Genomic DNA, 16,417 nt, shown 5'->3' with positions numbered 1-16,417 from the left:
GGTCTATATCCCTATAAACCCTTCCCATCCATGTATCTTTCAAAATGTTTTTTTTTAATGTTGCTGCCTCAATGACTTCCTCTGGTAGCCCATTCCATATACTCACCACTCTCTGTGAAGAAGTTCCCACTCAGGTCCTTTCTAAATCTTTCCCTCCTCACCTTAAACCTATGGATTCATCCTATTTATGCCCCTCATGATTTTATACACCTCAATAAGGTCACCCCTCATTCTCTTATATTCCAAGGAATAAAGTCCTATCCTGGCCAGCCTCTCCCTGTAACTCAGACCTACTAGTCCTGGCAACATGTTCATAAATCTCCTTTGCACTTTGGCCAGTTTGATTAGTCATTCCTGATGAAGGGTTATGCCTGAAATGTTGACTCTGTTGCCCCTCAGATGCTGCCTGACCTGCTGTGCTTTTCCAGCGTCACACTTTATCGACTGACTCTTCAGCACCTGCAATTCTCCAAGTTACTGTTCCAAGTTGCAAACCTTATTGTTAAATCTCTTCCAAGGATGCCCACCTTGAAGAAGCTTTCCTCCTACTTCCGCAAAGGTCTCAAAGACCTGTCTCCAACTGCAACCCCCGGTCATCTCCTCCACCCTGAATCTGTTCAACCACATCCTAACACAATCCCGTTACTACAGCCACATCACCTTCCTCAGCAGCTGCCTACAAAACCAACTGTCCTGATGAAGGGTTATGCCTGAAACATCGACTCTCTTGCACCTCAGATGCTACCTGGCCTGCAGTGCCTTTTCCAGCACCACACTTTATCGACTGTGACTCTCCAGCATCTGCAGTCTGCACTACCTCCTTTGTCTTTCCTATAACAGGGTGACCAAAACTGTACACAATACTCCAAGTGTAGCCTCACTTATACAACTGTAACAAAATGTCCCAACTCGTATACTCAATGTCTTGACCAATGAGGCGCCAGCAATACTAAATGCCTTCTTCACCACCCTGTCTTCCTGCGATGCCATTTTCAAAAAACTATGTACTTGTATTCCTAGGTCCCTCTGTTCCACAAATTCCTCAGGACCTTACCAATTACTGTATAAGTCCTACCTTGGTTTGACTTTCCAAAAAGTGAAAACCTCACAGTTATCTCAATTGAATTGCAATTGCCAATCTTCAGTCACTTCCCCATCTGATCAAGATCTCTCAGTAATTTTTGATAAGCTTCCTCACTATCAACGATACTTCCTAATTTTGTATCATCCACAAATTACTAATCATGCCTTGTACATTCACATCCAGATCTTTTATGTAAATCACAAATAACAAAGGTCCCAGCACTGACCCCTGTGGCATACCACTAGTCACAGGCCTCCAGTCTGAGAAACAACCTTCAACCATCATCCTCTGCTTCTTACTATTGAAGCAATTTTGAATCCAGTTGGACCCCATGTGACCTAACCTTCATGATTGGCCTGCCGTTCAGGACCTTGTCAAAGGCCTGACTTAAGGTCCATATGGACAATATCCATTGCCCTACCCTCATCTATCCTCTTGGTTACCTTTTTGAAAGATCTGTCAGATATGACTTCTAGTGCATAAATCCATGCTGACTATCCCTAGTCAGACCTTGAGTATCCAAATGTTGGTTGATCCTGTTCCTCAGTGTCCTTTCCAACCACCTGCCTATCACTGATGTCAGGCTCACTGGCCTGTAGTTCCCTGGTTTGTCTTTGCGACCTTTCTTAAAGAATGGAACAACATTAGCCACCCTCTAGTCTTGTGGAACTTCACCAGTGGCTAAAGAGGAAGCAAAAATCTGTGGCCCAAATTATCCTCACTTGTTTCACTAGCATCCATGATTCTCTCCTCAGTACACTTACCAGCCTTCCACTTCACACTAGCAGGCACATAATGTCTTTGGACCCTCATTATTCTTATCTTCTCGCCTTCCTCAATCAACCTTTAAAAGTTTTTTGCCTAATACCTTCAAAAGTGGCCTTCCAGTTTAGAACTTTAACTTTTAGATCAGTTCTATCCTATTCCGTAACTATTTTAAAACTATGATACAGAAGCCGATATGTTGAAGATTTGAATTTCGGACATGACATGATGTTGAACTCTTCTTCTGTCGCCTTTGCCTCTGTGTCTATTTCTTTGCTCTAGAATCCTCTCCATGGCCCACAGACCCTTTTGCCCACCTCGAACATTCTCCCTCAATCTGGACCTCTCCTCAGGCCTTCTACCTGCATTTGATCTGTACATTGAGAACAGTCAACGTGACACTGGTGGCCTCAATTTCTCTGCCCCCTCTACCCATTCCATTCTATCCTCCCAGGAACTAGCTGGATTCCAAGCTTTCAGATCCAACCCTGACTTTGTAATTAAGCCTGCTGACCAGGGTGGTTGTGTTGTTTGGCCGATGAGAGCGCCAACTCTCAGATACCTAATCCCATCTCCCTCTGGGCCATGACCCCATGATGGAACATCAGGCCATTATGTCAACTACGGTCACCCACCTCAATTCATTTGGTGATCTCTCCCCCACTGACTCGCTTCTATCTCCATTCCCAATATCCACAAATACGACCGGCTGGGCAGACAATTGTTTCTGCCTGCTTCTGCTATGCAAGACTCATTTCTTCTTACCTTGCCTTATCATTTTTCTTCCACTTGCGGGATTCCTCTGATACTTTACGTGAGTTTTTAAATTTCCAGTTTGTAGGCTTCCTCTTTGTCATGGACATGCAGTACCTTTACATGTCCATCCCCAACCTCGATGATCCTACGGCTGTCTGCTTCTTCATGGAACAAAACCTGAACTATTCAAACCTAAAAGCACCCTCCTCCGCATATGGCTGAGCTCATCCCCACCCTGAATAACACTCTTTTAACTCGTCTCATTTTCTTCAGGTCAGAGGAGTGGTCATGGGTACCTCCATAGGCCCCAGTTCTGCCTGGCTCTTAGTGAGGTAGGTGGAATATTCCTTATTCCACTCCTATTCGGGTCCCCATCTAATATTGATGATATTAGATTCCCTACAGTGTGGAAACAGGCCCTTCGCCTCAACAAGTCCACGTCGACCCTCTGAAGAGTAACCCACCCTGACCCATTTCCCTCTGACTAATACACTTGACACTATGGCCAAATCACCTAATCTTTGGATTGTGGGAGGAAACTTGAGCACCCGGAGGAAACCCACGCAGATGCAGGAGAATCTGTAAACTCCACGCAGTCGCCCGAGGCTGGAATCGAACCTGGGTCCCTGGCGCTTTGAGGCAGCAGTGCTAACCACTGAGCCACCATGCCGCCCGATATCATCGGTGCTGCCTCTGTCTCTCATCTGGAATTGGAAAGATTAATCGATCTTGCTTCAAATTTCCACCCTGCCCTCTTTTGCACCTAGTCCATCTCTGACTCCTCCCTTCTGGTCCTCTGTTTCAATTTCTGAGAATAAGCTGGTCACCAATATCCACTATAAATCCACTGAATCCCACAGTTACCTTGAGTGTACATTCTTACCCTGCTTCCGGTAAAGACACTGTTCCATTCTCCTACTTCCTTCATCTCTGTCACATCTGTTCTGGTGATGCTAACTTCAACAAGGGAGCCTCCGAAAGGTCCACCTTCGTCAAGCAGAGATTCCCCAGCACTGTAGTTGACAGGGCCATCAGCCGTGTCCAACCAATTTCCCACACTTTGGCCCTCATTGCCCCTTTTTTCTCCCCTTGTCCTTACTTACCATCCCAGCAGCATCCATATCCAAAGGATCATTAGCCACCATTTCTGCCACCTTCAGAGAGATGCCACTGCCAGACACGTGTTCACCTCCCTTCCCATCTTCTCCTCTCGCAGGGACCTTTCCCACTGAGACACTCTTCCTTCACTCCTTACACCTCCCCATGATCCCATAGTACCTTCTCTTGCAACTGGCGAAGTTATAACACTTGTCCATTTACTTCCTCCATAAGTATAAGTGAGACTGCAGATGCTGGAGATCAGAGTCTAGATTAGAGTGGTGCTGGAAAAGCACAGCAAGTCAGGCAGCATCTGAGGATCAGGAAAATCCATTACTATCCAAGGATCCAAACATAGCTTCCAGGTGAAGTAGTGCATTTCATACAATCTAGTCTACTATATTCACTTCTCACAATGTGGTCTCCTCTACGTTGGAGAAACATAGCGTATACTGGGTGACCACTTTGCAGAACCTATGTTCTGTTTGCAGAAAAGATCCTGAGCTTCCAGTTACCTGGCCAATATCTCTCTCAGGCTTACTGCAGTGCTCCAGTGAAGCTCTGCACAAGCTGAAAGAACATCTCCTCATTACCTGCTTGGGGATCCTTTCATCAGCTTTAGGGCTTGAACTCTCCCATGTCCTTAACCCTACTCCCACATACTAGGCCTTGTTATCACAAAGTCTGTTATTACTCACAACCCATTGTTAGCCACTAACAGAGTTTAGATCAGAGTGGTGCTGGAAAAGCACAGCAGGTCAGAAGCAGGAAAATCTATGTTTTGGGCAAAAGCCCTTCATCAGGAACAGACCCCATTAATAGCTATTCACCCTTCAAGCCAGATCGTTATTCACTGCTTTGTCTGTCCAACTATTCTTCGCTGTCTTTGGGCTCTATTCCCACTGTCATTTAATCTTTACCCCCTCCTTTCACCCTGTTTTCTGCCTATAAACTGACATTTTCCTAGCTGCCATTAGTTCTGCGTTTTGGCTCACTGGACCCAAAACATTAACTCTGATTTCTCTCTACAGGTCTGCCAGACTTGCTGAGCTTTGCCAGCAATTTGCGTTTTTGATGCTGAAGGAGATAGTGTCATGACAGAAATATATTTCAACAAAAGGATAAATTGATGATGCTGGAAATCAGACATGAAAATAGAAAATGCTTGCATTTCTCAGTAGGTCAGGCAGCATTTGTGCAGTAACTGTTCATGCTTCAGGTCACGAATGGCCTTTCGCTAGATCTGAAGACTGACAGGGATGCAATAGGTTTTGAGTCAGCAGAATTATGAATGGGCAGGAAAAACAAAGGGGAAGGTCTGTGATCAGGGAGAGTAATGAACAAAATATTTTGTGAAGTAAAAGCCATGTTGGTGGGTAATGGTTGTAATAAAGAAACAAGATATGTCCAGATGAGGTTGGAATGACAGAAATAACTGTCTAAATGCAACATGAGGCATAAAGAAATAAATGAAACAAAACTGAGCCAGCCAACAAGCAACATGTAGAACGTGATGGAGGCAGATATTATGATTGTAAGATTATTTAACTCAGTGTTGAATCCAGAAGGCTGTACAATGCTGAATCAAGCAAGTTTGCGTTGAATCTCATTGAAGATTCAATTCATGGAAGTATTGTAATAAGTCAAGATCAGTGTGTGAGTCAAGTGAACAATTATAATGACAAATGATAGGAAGCTCCGCTAAGTGGTCTCACAATCTGTGTTGATTTCCCCTTTATAGAGGGGATCAGTGAATATACAATACTAAGCTGAAAAGAATACAAATAACTGGAAGGAGTGTTGGGCCCTAGCTAGTGAGGTAGAGGAGTTTAAAGTATTAAAGGAGTGGACCATGCAATCTCGGGGAATGGTCCTTTGGAAATACTGGAAAGGGGGGCAGTGGAAGATGTGCTTTGTGACATCACACTAAAGCTGTCAAAAATGGCAGAGGATGATCAGTTGAAATCAGACTGATGGGATGGGATGTAAGGACATAGAACAGTACAGTACAGGAACAGGCACTTCAGCCCATCATGCCTGCACCAAGCATAATACCATTCTAAACTAACCCTATTGCCTGCACGTGGTCTATATCCCTATATTCTTTGCCAGTTTATGTATCTATCTAAATGACTCTTAAAAAGGACAAGAGTAACTCTGTCATGGTTCTTGAAGGGATGGTAAGTTTCTTTGAGAGAAGTATATTTAATGAGCTAGGTCTTCCAATATCTGGAACAGTGACACACCTAATCTGTTAGAGCAGACAGGATCCTGAGGATGTCTTTACGTGTACTAAGTGCCCAGGAGGTTAAAACCTCCAACGGGCTAATCTGCACAGTCCATAACTCTCCATGAGTACCTCTTACAGAGAGCTCAGGGTTGGAGACTTCAGCTAGATACACATGACTTAACTCTAGGATTGTGGTTAACCCTCTCAAGTAACTCCATGATTAATAGTGTTGCTCAACCTATCATCTCTCCTGTTCTCAATCTGATTATGATCTACTTGCCCATTCACCCGCTCATTCACACCCACTAACTAATCCAGATGCATTCTCACTCTACATACAAACACAAACACACACAACTTTGAAAACCTTCAAGATAATTGAAAACTTGTGAATGATGTTGGCAAGGCTTGTATATATTGCCCATCCCTAATTCCTTTCATTTCTTTTAGCTGGACCACTTCAGATCACAGTCATAGTCTTCCCTCCCTGGAAAAGAATCTCTGCCCTCAGATTTTCTTTGGGATGTCATTTTTGTAAAGTCAGAGCATGGCTGGTCAGTGGGGCACTGCAGGGCAATGTTGTCAATAAGGTCACATTTTTCTGAGCATCCATTGTGAGAGAGAAACCACTATCTCGGGATTGATTTGCCGGTTTTGGACTAGGGTGTACAAAGTTAAAAATCACACAACACCAGGTTATAGTCCAACAGGTTTAATTGGAAGCACACTAGCTTTCGGAGTTGGGAGTGTTGCTCCGAAAGCTAGTGTGCTTCCAATTAAACCTATTGGACTATAACCTGGTGTTGTGTGATTTTTAACTTTATCTCGGGATTGATTGCTTTGTACGCCCATAACCCACTGATGGAGGGGTTTCTCTGCCACAATGGATACTGGGTAAAGAACTTCCTATTCTCCAAATGTTGGTTATTTCCAAAATGTGCTGCTGTTGCTTCTCTGAACAGAAACTACCTGACTTGATGAATATTTTCAGTATTTTCAGTTTTTGTTTCCCCGTGGTAACTGTCCCTACTCATCACGGCATTGATTTTTAATGTCTGATCAGGATCTGCAAATAAAATATTTGCTGTCCTACAAGTATCTTCTTGAAAACAAAATTACTCTAATGAGAATTGAAGTGACTCCATCCATCTGCTTGATTTGCTTGTAAAAGGAGTAAGTTTCATAATCATACATGCATTGAGAGAAAGAGCTTATATTTCCACATCAGTTGTGAGGCAAAATAAATAAACCACCTATTGTGAGTATGCAGGCAATATTCAAACCATTACCTTGTAGTTGCAGTGACTGATGTGTGGGTATATGGTTGTTGATTGACAGTATAATGGATGTTGAGATTAATGCGTAATTTATGAGAGGATATTTGCATTTTTCATTCTAGGTGTGTTGCTGTACAACATGGAATTTGTCTAGCTGTAAGTGGCTCTCTGTCCCCATTGTCGACCATTCTGTCAATACAATATCTTTATCTCTAAATCAGTGTCACCAGAAGGTGACTGGTATCCGTTATGCTTGGATGGAGTGGCCATGTGACCTGAAGAAGTGCCCCTTATACAGCAAAGACTCTAACTTACCTGCTCCAACGTTCATGATACCACCAGCCCACAATGGACCACTCTGAATGTCACCTGTCAAACCGTTGCTATAAAATAAATTTTAGGGATATTTAGACTGTTTAAAATATTACCAACTTTAGCGCCAGTCTAGGTCTCCTTCCATTGGGGTGATGCAAGTCTGATATTTCATGTACTGAATTTGAAAGGTCTGTGGAAATTTTGAATCCAATGTGATCCTGTCAGACTTTTTAATATTAATACATTTTCTGCTTTTTCTAGTGTGTGAAATAAATAAATCTTAGGAGGGTACACAAGCTGGAACTATAGCATTGACTTTCCAGCATGATATGAATATTTAAAATTGAATAATAAACTTATACAGGCAGTAATCTGCTTAGGGATCTAACAATATTAGGTCATTGATAAATCTATCAAATAGCAAATAGTGTTTGTATTTTAATTAAAAATTGAGTGAAACACTTATAGAATATAAATTACAATCTTGGCTGTGATCAGTGAGTGTTTGCAATAATTTTAATAGGAACAATTTTAATGGGGCAGTATGGTGGCTCAGTGGTTAGCACTGCTGCCTCACAGCATAAGGGACCCAGGTTCAGTTCCAGCCTCGGGCGACTGTCTGTGACGAGTTTGTGCATTCTCCCCGTGTCTGCGTGGGTTTGATCCGGTTTCCTCCCACAGTCCAAAGATGTGCAGGTCAGGTGAATTGGCCATGCTAAATTGTCCATAGTGTTAGGTGCATTAATCAAAGAGAAATGGGTCTGAGTGGGTTACTCTTCAGAAGGTCGGTGTGGATTTGATGGGCTGAAGGGCCTTTTTCCACACTGTAGGGAATCTAATCTAATCAAAAGCCTTAAAATATAAACTTGACAGAGTGTGACTTCACATACAGAACTCATGCTTCAAGGAGTTCAAAGCCATGTCAGTTCACCAATTCATGAGTTAGCGTAAGAAAGCAGTTTTAAAATCCTTTACTAATATTATCAAAGTGACAGGTTTCACATTAGAAGCTACCAGCTCAGTGTTGTAAGATCAGTTATAAAATGACCGAATGAGAAATAAAATGAAATTTTGGGCATTGCAGCTTCAACAACTTTTGGAATCCGACTTCTGATAATGCAGAGGATATGCTTAAGATTACATGTGCTGAAATAGTGTGAACTTTACCTGTGTGTGTTTCCTGCATGTAGACTGGGTAGGCTTGATGTACAAACCTCTTCAAGGTACATCAGCATGGAAGGCACAGGAAAAATAATCAAAGTTATTCAAGAGATTATTCCTCCTTTCATTTAATTCTCAACTCCTCAGTATTGAAGCAGTATTTACCTGAATGCAGCAATACCTGACAAACACTTGAATCTGGACTGATATTTGATAAGTGCCAGGTAAAGACTATCTATAGCCAGGAAGAATCTAATCATAAACTCCCCTGATATTCAACACTGACTCCCCTGTTGTACTTCAAAATTTCATCACCAACTTGACAGATCAACCAAATAAATACTTTGCAACAGGTCGAGGCTAGGAATTCTGCAATAAATAATTATCCATTCGATACAGAATTGACCTACTATCTACAACAGTCAGGAATATGATGGCACACTCTGCTTGAATGGTTGAGTGCAGCACTAAAAATGTTTGAGTCATCTAAGACAAAGCAGTCTGTTTGACTCGTCACGTTACTTACTCTAAGTATGCATAAAAGGTGCATCATGGCTTCAGTGTCTGCAAGATGTACTAAGTTACCAAGGCTCTTTCGACAGCACCTTCCAAAATTGTGACCTGTCTTTCCTAGAAGCACAGGCAGCAGATATTTTCTTGACTTCTGCAAGCCACAGACCTTGACTTGGGTCTATATTGCCGTTCCTTCACTGTCATTGAGTCCAAATCCTGAACTCCAACCTAACCACACAATGGGACAGTCTTCATCACATGGACTGCAGCCATTCAAGAAGGTGACTCCGCATTTTGGCTGCAAAAGCATCATATTCAGTTAAACTAAGTATTGGATGTTAGATGGAGATGGTCGAGAAGTGTGGTGCTGGAAAAGCACAGATATTTGTGGAGATATTTAGGAGTGTAGACATTTATAAAAGTTTCTTCACCCTCAAGGTGGAATCTATGAGCTATAGCCAAGAGTGCCATTACATTCTTATTTAAATTGTACATATTATTAGAAACATTTAGTTATCTAAATATGTTTTTTGAAACAAGCTTATGTTACGACGCGAAGTTCGAACACTTTATAAAAACCAAACACCCAGAAAAGCTCGCCTTGCCTCATAATCTGTTCAAATGTGTGAGTGACAGAGCAGTCCTTATTCCCACTATTTAAAGAAAAATAATAATTTATTTTCCTAATAAATCACGAAACGAAGCTATTAACAAACTGAACTCTTTCCCCTAACTGAACATAATCCTGTTAACATACTGTTCCAGTAGCACAATTTTAAACATTACATTAACTTATTCTCAAGTCCTCTTCTTTCTTTTTACAGCGAGTATGTTTTACAGGAAGAGGTCCCTTTTGATATAGAGTGTCTTCTAACTTCTTTGAGCACAAGATTTTAGATGAGCAATTAACTCTCTGGCTCTTTGGCAGTGGCTCTGCTGTTTGGTGGTGGTTGCTGTGACCAATTTTTAAAATGCCCTCTCATTGTTCAAATGTTGTCAAAACAATGAATTCAAACTCAATTGGGTTTTAGCATCCTGGTCATAATTTAAATTAACTGATTAAATTTGAATTGTTGTCAAAACAGCAACCAAAAACTCAGGTATCTATTTAACAGCTAATTGTTACATGTATCTATTCTGGAATAGCCCATCTCCCAGCCATTCTGCTCGGCCAGCTGAGCCTGCATTTCAAATTCAAAAATACACTCCCTATTTTAAAGTGAACATACCCATGCTTTTGACTTCATGACACTTATTTTGTAACTGTCCTTATAAATCATTAATTGTTTCAGATTGATGTATAGCAAAGTTCCCTCAAGGCTGGATTAACTCTAATATTTATGAAGCTACCAAAAGAAAATGGCTACACTAAACGATTGGGCAATAGACAGAGCTAGGATTCTAAGACATTAGGCCAAACATGGAATGACATAAGAAATTCCAAATGTTGAGAAAGAAATATAGAGGCTGACACTTCTCCCAATAACATCAGATTATATTGTTTGTGTTAACTGCTTTAATCTGTTGATTATTAGGCTGTTCTTGTTCATAAGAATTATACATTGCTCGTGAGTCAACTTGTTTAATTCTGACTGCTGTGTACTCTTTTAAATCAAAATGAATAAAACATGTATCTTGCATCCCAGAATGGTTTGGTCTCTTTGGAACTCGTTTGGAACAAAGAACAAAGAAAGTACAGGCCTTTTGGCCCTCCAAGCCTGCGCTGATCCAGATCCTGTATCTAAAACTGTCACCTATTTTTGAGGATCTGTGTCCCTCTGCTCCCTGCCTATTCATGTGTCTGTCCAGATACTTCTTAAATGATGCTATCTTGCCGACCTCTACCACCTCCGCTGGCACCGTGTTGCATGCCCCCACCACCCTTTGTGTACATAGCTGTGCAAATGAGTCCTGTTTAAATATATATCCATTTCTTTTCTGAAGGTTACTGTTAAGATTCGTTTCCACTACCCTTTCAGTTGGAGTATTCCAGATCACAACACACAATACTCAACTCACCTCTGAATTTTTTTTAATTAATGACCTTAGCCTTTTAGAAAGCTTTCATCCTACCATTTCTATTCATGATTTTGAACACTTCTGTTAAATGTTTGTGGCACTGTCAGTCGCGTTCTTGTCTCTGAATCAGCGCCTTCAGGTTCAAGTCTCAATCCAGGTCTTGATGACCGAGAAAGGTGCATTCATAATAAGGAGATGCCGGTGTTGGATAGGGGTGGATAAAGTTAAAAATCACACAACACCAGTTTATAGTCCAACAGGTTTACTTGGAAGCAGTAGCTTTTGGAGCACTGCTCCTGCATCATGTAGCTGTGGAGCAGGGTCAAAAGATATAGAATATATAGCAAAAGATCACAGTGTGTTGCAACTGAAATAATATATTGAACAAACCTGGATTGCTGTTAAGTGTTTCAGCTTGTAGAATGGATTGCAGGCTTCGGTTCATTAATATATAAATCCCAGAACTTCTTTCAAGTCACATTCTCAAGACAACTTAGGATTTTATGTGTGCTTTTTGAACAAAATTGAATGTATTTGTAATTAGAATTATGCAAATGCTAATTCACCCCATAGATTTATGTGGAGAGAGAGAGTGTGTGTGGGGGAGAGTGTGTATGCTTGTGAGTGTGCGTGCATGTCAGAGTGTGTGTTTGCGTGTGTTATTATGGACTAGGCCAGAATACTCAAAACATTCTAAAGCAAGAAGCCCAGACCATAACTTTGCAATTTGTTACGGTTAAGTGTACAGTGAAAATTATTCAGAGTAAGATGACTAGGATGACTACCACGTTTTAAAACAGACAAAGATTTATTCACAAAATTACACAATTGAATACAAAGAACAGAATAAAGAACCCCTACAGAACTCATTCTATCCAAATTTGACTTAATTATGCTGTTCCAGATTGACATAACAGTCCCAAGAAGCAAATGCCCTTAAAGACCAGTTAAAAAAAAGGAATAGGTGCTTACAGGTTGAAGTTAGAAGGGCAGAAGGAGAGAGAGAATTTCCACACAGCTTACTACTGAACTCCCAACTAGTTCTGAACTGAACTGCTAGAGCTGACCACTCCCCTTTCATTCTAAAACATGACCACTTTGGCCTGAAGTCTCATCTGTTTACATATAAACAAAAAGGCGTCTCAATACCCTTTAATCTCTGTACTAAACTAGTCATCTCTGAACCAGGAGCGGTTTACGACCCCTCTGAACAAAAACAAGGGCACAGTATCCTTGAGAAAAGGAACAGCTTCTAGAAAAAAAGGGACCAGCTTTGTGACACCTCCCCCATAAAAATATCAACCATCAATATCAAAAGATGGCTTGATTTTTTAAAACCTTTCAAAAACAAACTGGTTAGTATTCTAAAACACACATATACACTATCCTAAATGCACACTTGCAACCATTCATAACTACATACAAATTCAGCCTGTGGCACACCCGCCACCAAACGTCTCCATATCTCATTCGCACCTCGATAACGCTTCGGCAAACATGTTTTTGTAACCTGCCACATGCACAATTCTCAAATTGAATGGTTGCAATAACAAGCTCCATTTAAACAGTCTGGCATTTTTGTTTCTTAAATCTTTTCATGAGTATCAGTGGGTTGTGATCAGAGTATACGATTGTCTCCGGTGCATTGCTGGTAAGATAAATACTGAAATGTTGTAATGCCAACACCAAGCTTAAAGTCTCTTTCTACACCGTTGAATATTTCTGGTGATGAACGTTCAACTTCCTGGAAAAATACCCAATGGGTCTTTCTAACCCCTCATCATTCTCCTGCAGGAGCACTGTACCGACACCCACATCGCTGGCATCGAAAGCCACTTTGAAAGGCTTCATGTAACCCAGTGTGGCTAATACTGGGGCAGTGGTTAACACAGTTTTTAGGGTATCAAATGCCTTTTGACAGTCCGCTGTCCATTGAAACATCTTCCCCTTTTTTAACAATTCAATGAGTGGAGCAGCCACACTGCTAAAGTTTGGCGCAAACTTTTGGCAAAATCCACTCAATCCCAGGAAACATTTTTTGTTGACGGTATGAGAAATTTCCTAATTACTTTCATTTTTTCATCCTGTGGGGCCATTTGTCCATGTCCAAATACATGGCCCAGCAAAGTGACTCGGGCTTTGGCAAATTCACTTTTAGCTAGGTTTACTACCAAGCCTGTCTTCCAAAACCGATTGAACAAGTCCAATAAGTGCTATAAACGTTCCTTCTACAAGTGACTAAAAATCATCAGGTCATCAATATACACCACACAGTTGGGTAATCCAGCAATGACCTTATTAGTTAGTCTCTGAAATGTGGCTGGAGCATTTTTCATACCAAATGGCAAGACTTTGAATTGATGTAGTCGGGAGCGTGGTGCTGGAAAAGCACAGCAGGTCAGGCAGCATCCTAGTAGCAGGAGAATTAACGTTTCCAGCATAAGCTCGTCATCAGGAATGAGGCTTGTCAGCTGGGGTGGGGGGGGGGGGGGGGGGGGAGAGGGGGCTGAGAGATAAGTGGGAGGTGGGGTGGAGCGAGAGGGAAGGTAGCTGAGAGTGCAATAGATAGATGATGGTGAGGGAGAATGTGATAGGTCAGAGAGGAAGGTGGAGCGGATGGATGGGAATGGTAATGGACAGGTCAAGAGAGTGATGCCGATTTAGAGGCTGGGGACTGGAATATTGTGGGGGTAGGGGAAATGAGGAAACTGTTGAAATCCATGTTTATCCCATGTGGTTGCAGGGACCCAAGGTGGAATAAGAGGCGTCCTTACTCCAGGTGGTAATGGTTTGGTGGTGGAAGAGGCCCAGGATCTGCATGTCCTTGATGGAGTGGGAGGAGTTGAAGGGTTCGGCCATGGGATGGTGGGGTTGGTTAGAGCAGGTGTCCCAGAGATATTCTCTGAAACGATCTGCAAGGTGGAGGAATGCCAGGAGTGGGGTGTGGGCTGATGAGGGGTTAGGTGAGTGGGGTGTGGGCTGGTAGAATGGGGTGCTTGAGGAGTGGCGTGTAGGTTGGTGTGGGGGCTTTGAACTCATACAGTCCATTTGGCGTCACGCAAGCTGAAATTGCCTTTGCTCTGACCGAAGTACTTGCAGGAATATAAGTTGTCCCTATCAACATACCTTTTGAGCATTTTCACATGACACATTTGGTGAGATTTCTTCCTGTCTGGAGTCGTTATCAAGTAGTTCACCTCAATCAATTTCCTCCGGATTTGGTAGGGTCCACTAAACATTGCTTTTAAAGGCTCACCTGTTATTGGAAGTAACACCAATAGCTTATCCCCAATGGCAAAATTGCGAATTTGTGATTTCTTATCCGCTTCCTGTTTCATTGTATACTTTTAAATGCTATCTAGCCAACTCTGCAGCTCTATTTTATCATTCCCTAAAATTTGACATGTCGTCCAAATGGGCGGTCTCTAAATTCTGACTTATTAATTTATCTTTAATAAATGTTAAAGGTCCTCTTACTTCTCAAAAATAAATTCAAATGGACTGAATCCCCAATGTCCTTGGGGGAGTTTTTGCTACTGCTGTTGGGGAGGTTTTAAATTAATGTGGCAGGGGACTGGGAATCATGAAGATAGCATTAATAAAGGGAAGAGTAGGTAAAGAGCAAGTGAGCACAAAAGAACTGGTGACCTGAAATGCACCAACATTAATGCAAGGAGTATATTGTGTAAGGCAGATGATCTTCGGACTTGGATTGGTGCCTAGGAGTATGACATTATTGCAATCACAGAGACTTGGTTGAAGGAAGGGCATGATGATTGGGAACTGAATGTTGCAGGATATAGACGTTTCAGACAGGACAGGGAGGGAAGTAAAAGAGGGGGTGGAGTTGCATTGCTGGTCAGGGACGATATCACGGCTGTGCTAAAGGAGGACACTATGGCGGTCTTGGGTACTGTGGCATTATGTGTGGAGCTGAGAAATAAGTAGGGTGCAGTTACATTGTTGGGGCTGTAATACAGACCTCCCAACAGAGAATGTGAGGTAGAAGAACAAATAGGTAAACAGATTATGAATAGATGTAGAGGCAATAGGGTAGTGGTAATGGGAGATTTTAATTTTCCCAACATTGACTGGGATACACTTTGCGTCAGAGGTCTGGATGGAGTAGAATTTGTACGAAGCATGCGGGAGAGTTTTCTAGAGCAGTATGTTAATCGTCTGATGAGGGAAGGGGCCGTATTGGACGTGGTACTGGGGAACGAGCCAGGACAAGTGGTAGAAGTTGCGGTGGGGGATTTCTTTAGGAACAGTGACCACAAGTTTTACAATACTCGTAGTTAAAGAAGAGAGTGGTCCTAAGGGAAGAGTACTAAACAGGGCCAAGGCCAATTATATCAAAATTAGGCAGGAGCTGGGAAATGTGGATTGGACACAGCTATTTGAAGGGAAGGCCACATTTGAGATGTGGGAGGTTTCAAAGATAGGTTAAAGATAGTGCAGGATAGGCATGTCCCGTTGAAGGCAAAGGATAGGAAGGGCAAGATTTGTGAACCATGGATGACAGGAGAAATTGTACAACTAGCCAAGAGGAAAAGGGAAGTGTACATAAGGTCTAGGCAGCAGAGGACAGAACGGGCCTTGGAGGAATATCGGAAGAGTAGGACAAGTCTTAAACAAGGAATCAAGCAGGCTAAGATAGGTCATGAAAAAGCTTTAGGTAGCAGAATTAAGGAAAATCCCAAAGCATTTTATCTTTATATAAGGAGCAAGCGGGTAACTAGAGAAAGGATTGGTCCACTAAAAGATAACGAAGGAAGGCTGTGTGACGAACCTGAGAGAATGGGTGAGATTCTGAATGATTACTCTGCATCAGTGTTCACTGAGGAGAGGAACATGATGAGTCTTGAGATTAGAGATAGAAGTTTGATTAGTCTGGTTCACGTTGGCATGAATGGGGAAGATATGCTAAGGTTATTAAATTGGACAAATCCCCAGGACCGGATGGGATCTATCCAGGTTGCTGAGGGAGGCGAGAGAGGAAATAGCTGGGGCCCTGACAGATATCTTTGTGGCATAGGTAAATGCAGGTGAGGCGCCAGAGGAGTGGAAGGTTGCTCATGTTGTTCCCCCTATACAAAAAGGGTAGTAGGGATATTCCGGGTAACTACAGACCAGTGAGCCTGATGTCGATGGTGGGGAAGTTGCTGGAGAGGGTACTGAGGGATAGGATCTATATAT

The 16,417-nt window shown here is 42.1% G+C and overlaps 1 protein-coding gene across 1 annotated transcript in view; it reads left to right on the top strand.

Moving 5' to 3' along the window:
- Window positions 1-10,847, top strand: part of siae (sialic acid acetylesterase) — a 126,375-nt gene extending 115,528 nt beyond the window's left edge. The window contains exon 10 of the mRNA XM_072592983.1: window positions 7,333-10,847. Coding sequence (XP_072449084.1) covers window positions 7,333-7,572 — 240 coding nt within the window. The 3' untranslated portion in view covers window positions 7,573-10,847. The remainder of the gene's footprint in view (window positions 1-7,332) is intronic.
- The last annotated feature ends 5,570 nt before the right edge of the window (window positions 10,848-16,417 follow it).

The sequence above is a fragment of the Chiloscyllium punctatum genome, chromosome 23 (assembly GCF_047496795.1).
Source record: "Chiloscyllium punctatum isolate Juve2018m chromosome 23, sChiPun1.3, whole genome shotgun sequence".
NCBI classification, from domain to species: Eukaryota; Metazoa; Chordata; class Chondrichthyes; order Orectolobiformes; family Hemiscylliidae; genus Chiloscyllium; species Chiloscyllium punctatum.
The sequence above is the reverse complement of the archived record's forward strand: the minus strand, read 5'-3'. Positions and strand labels throughout refer to the sequence as shown.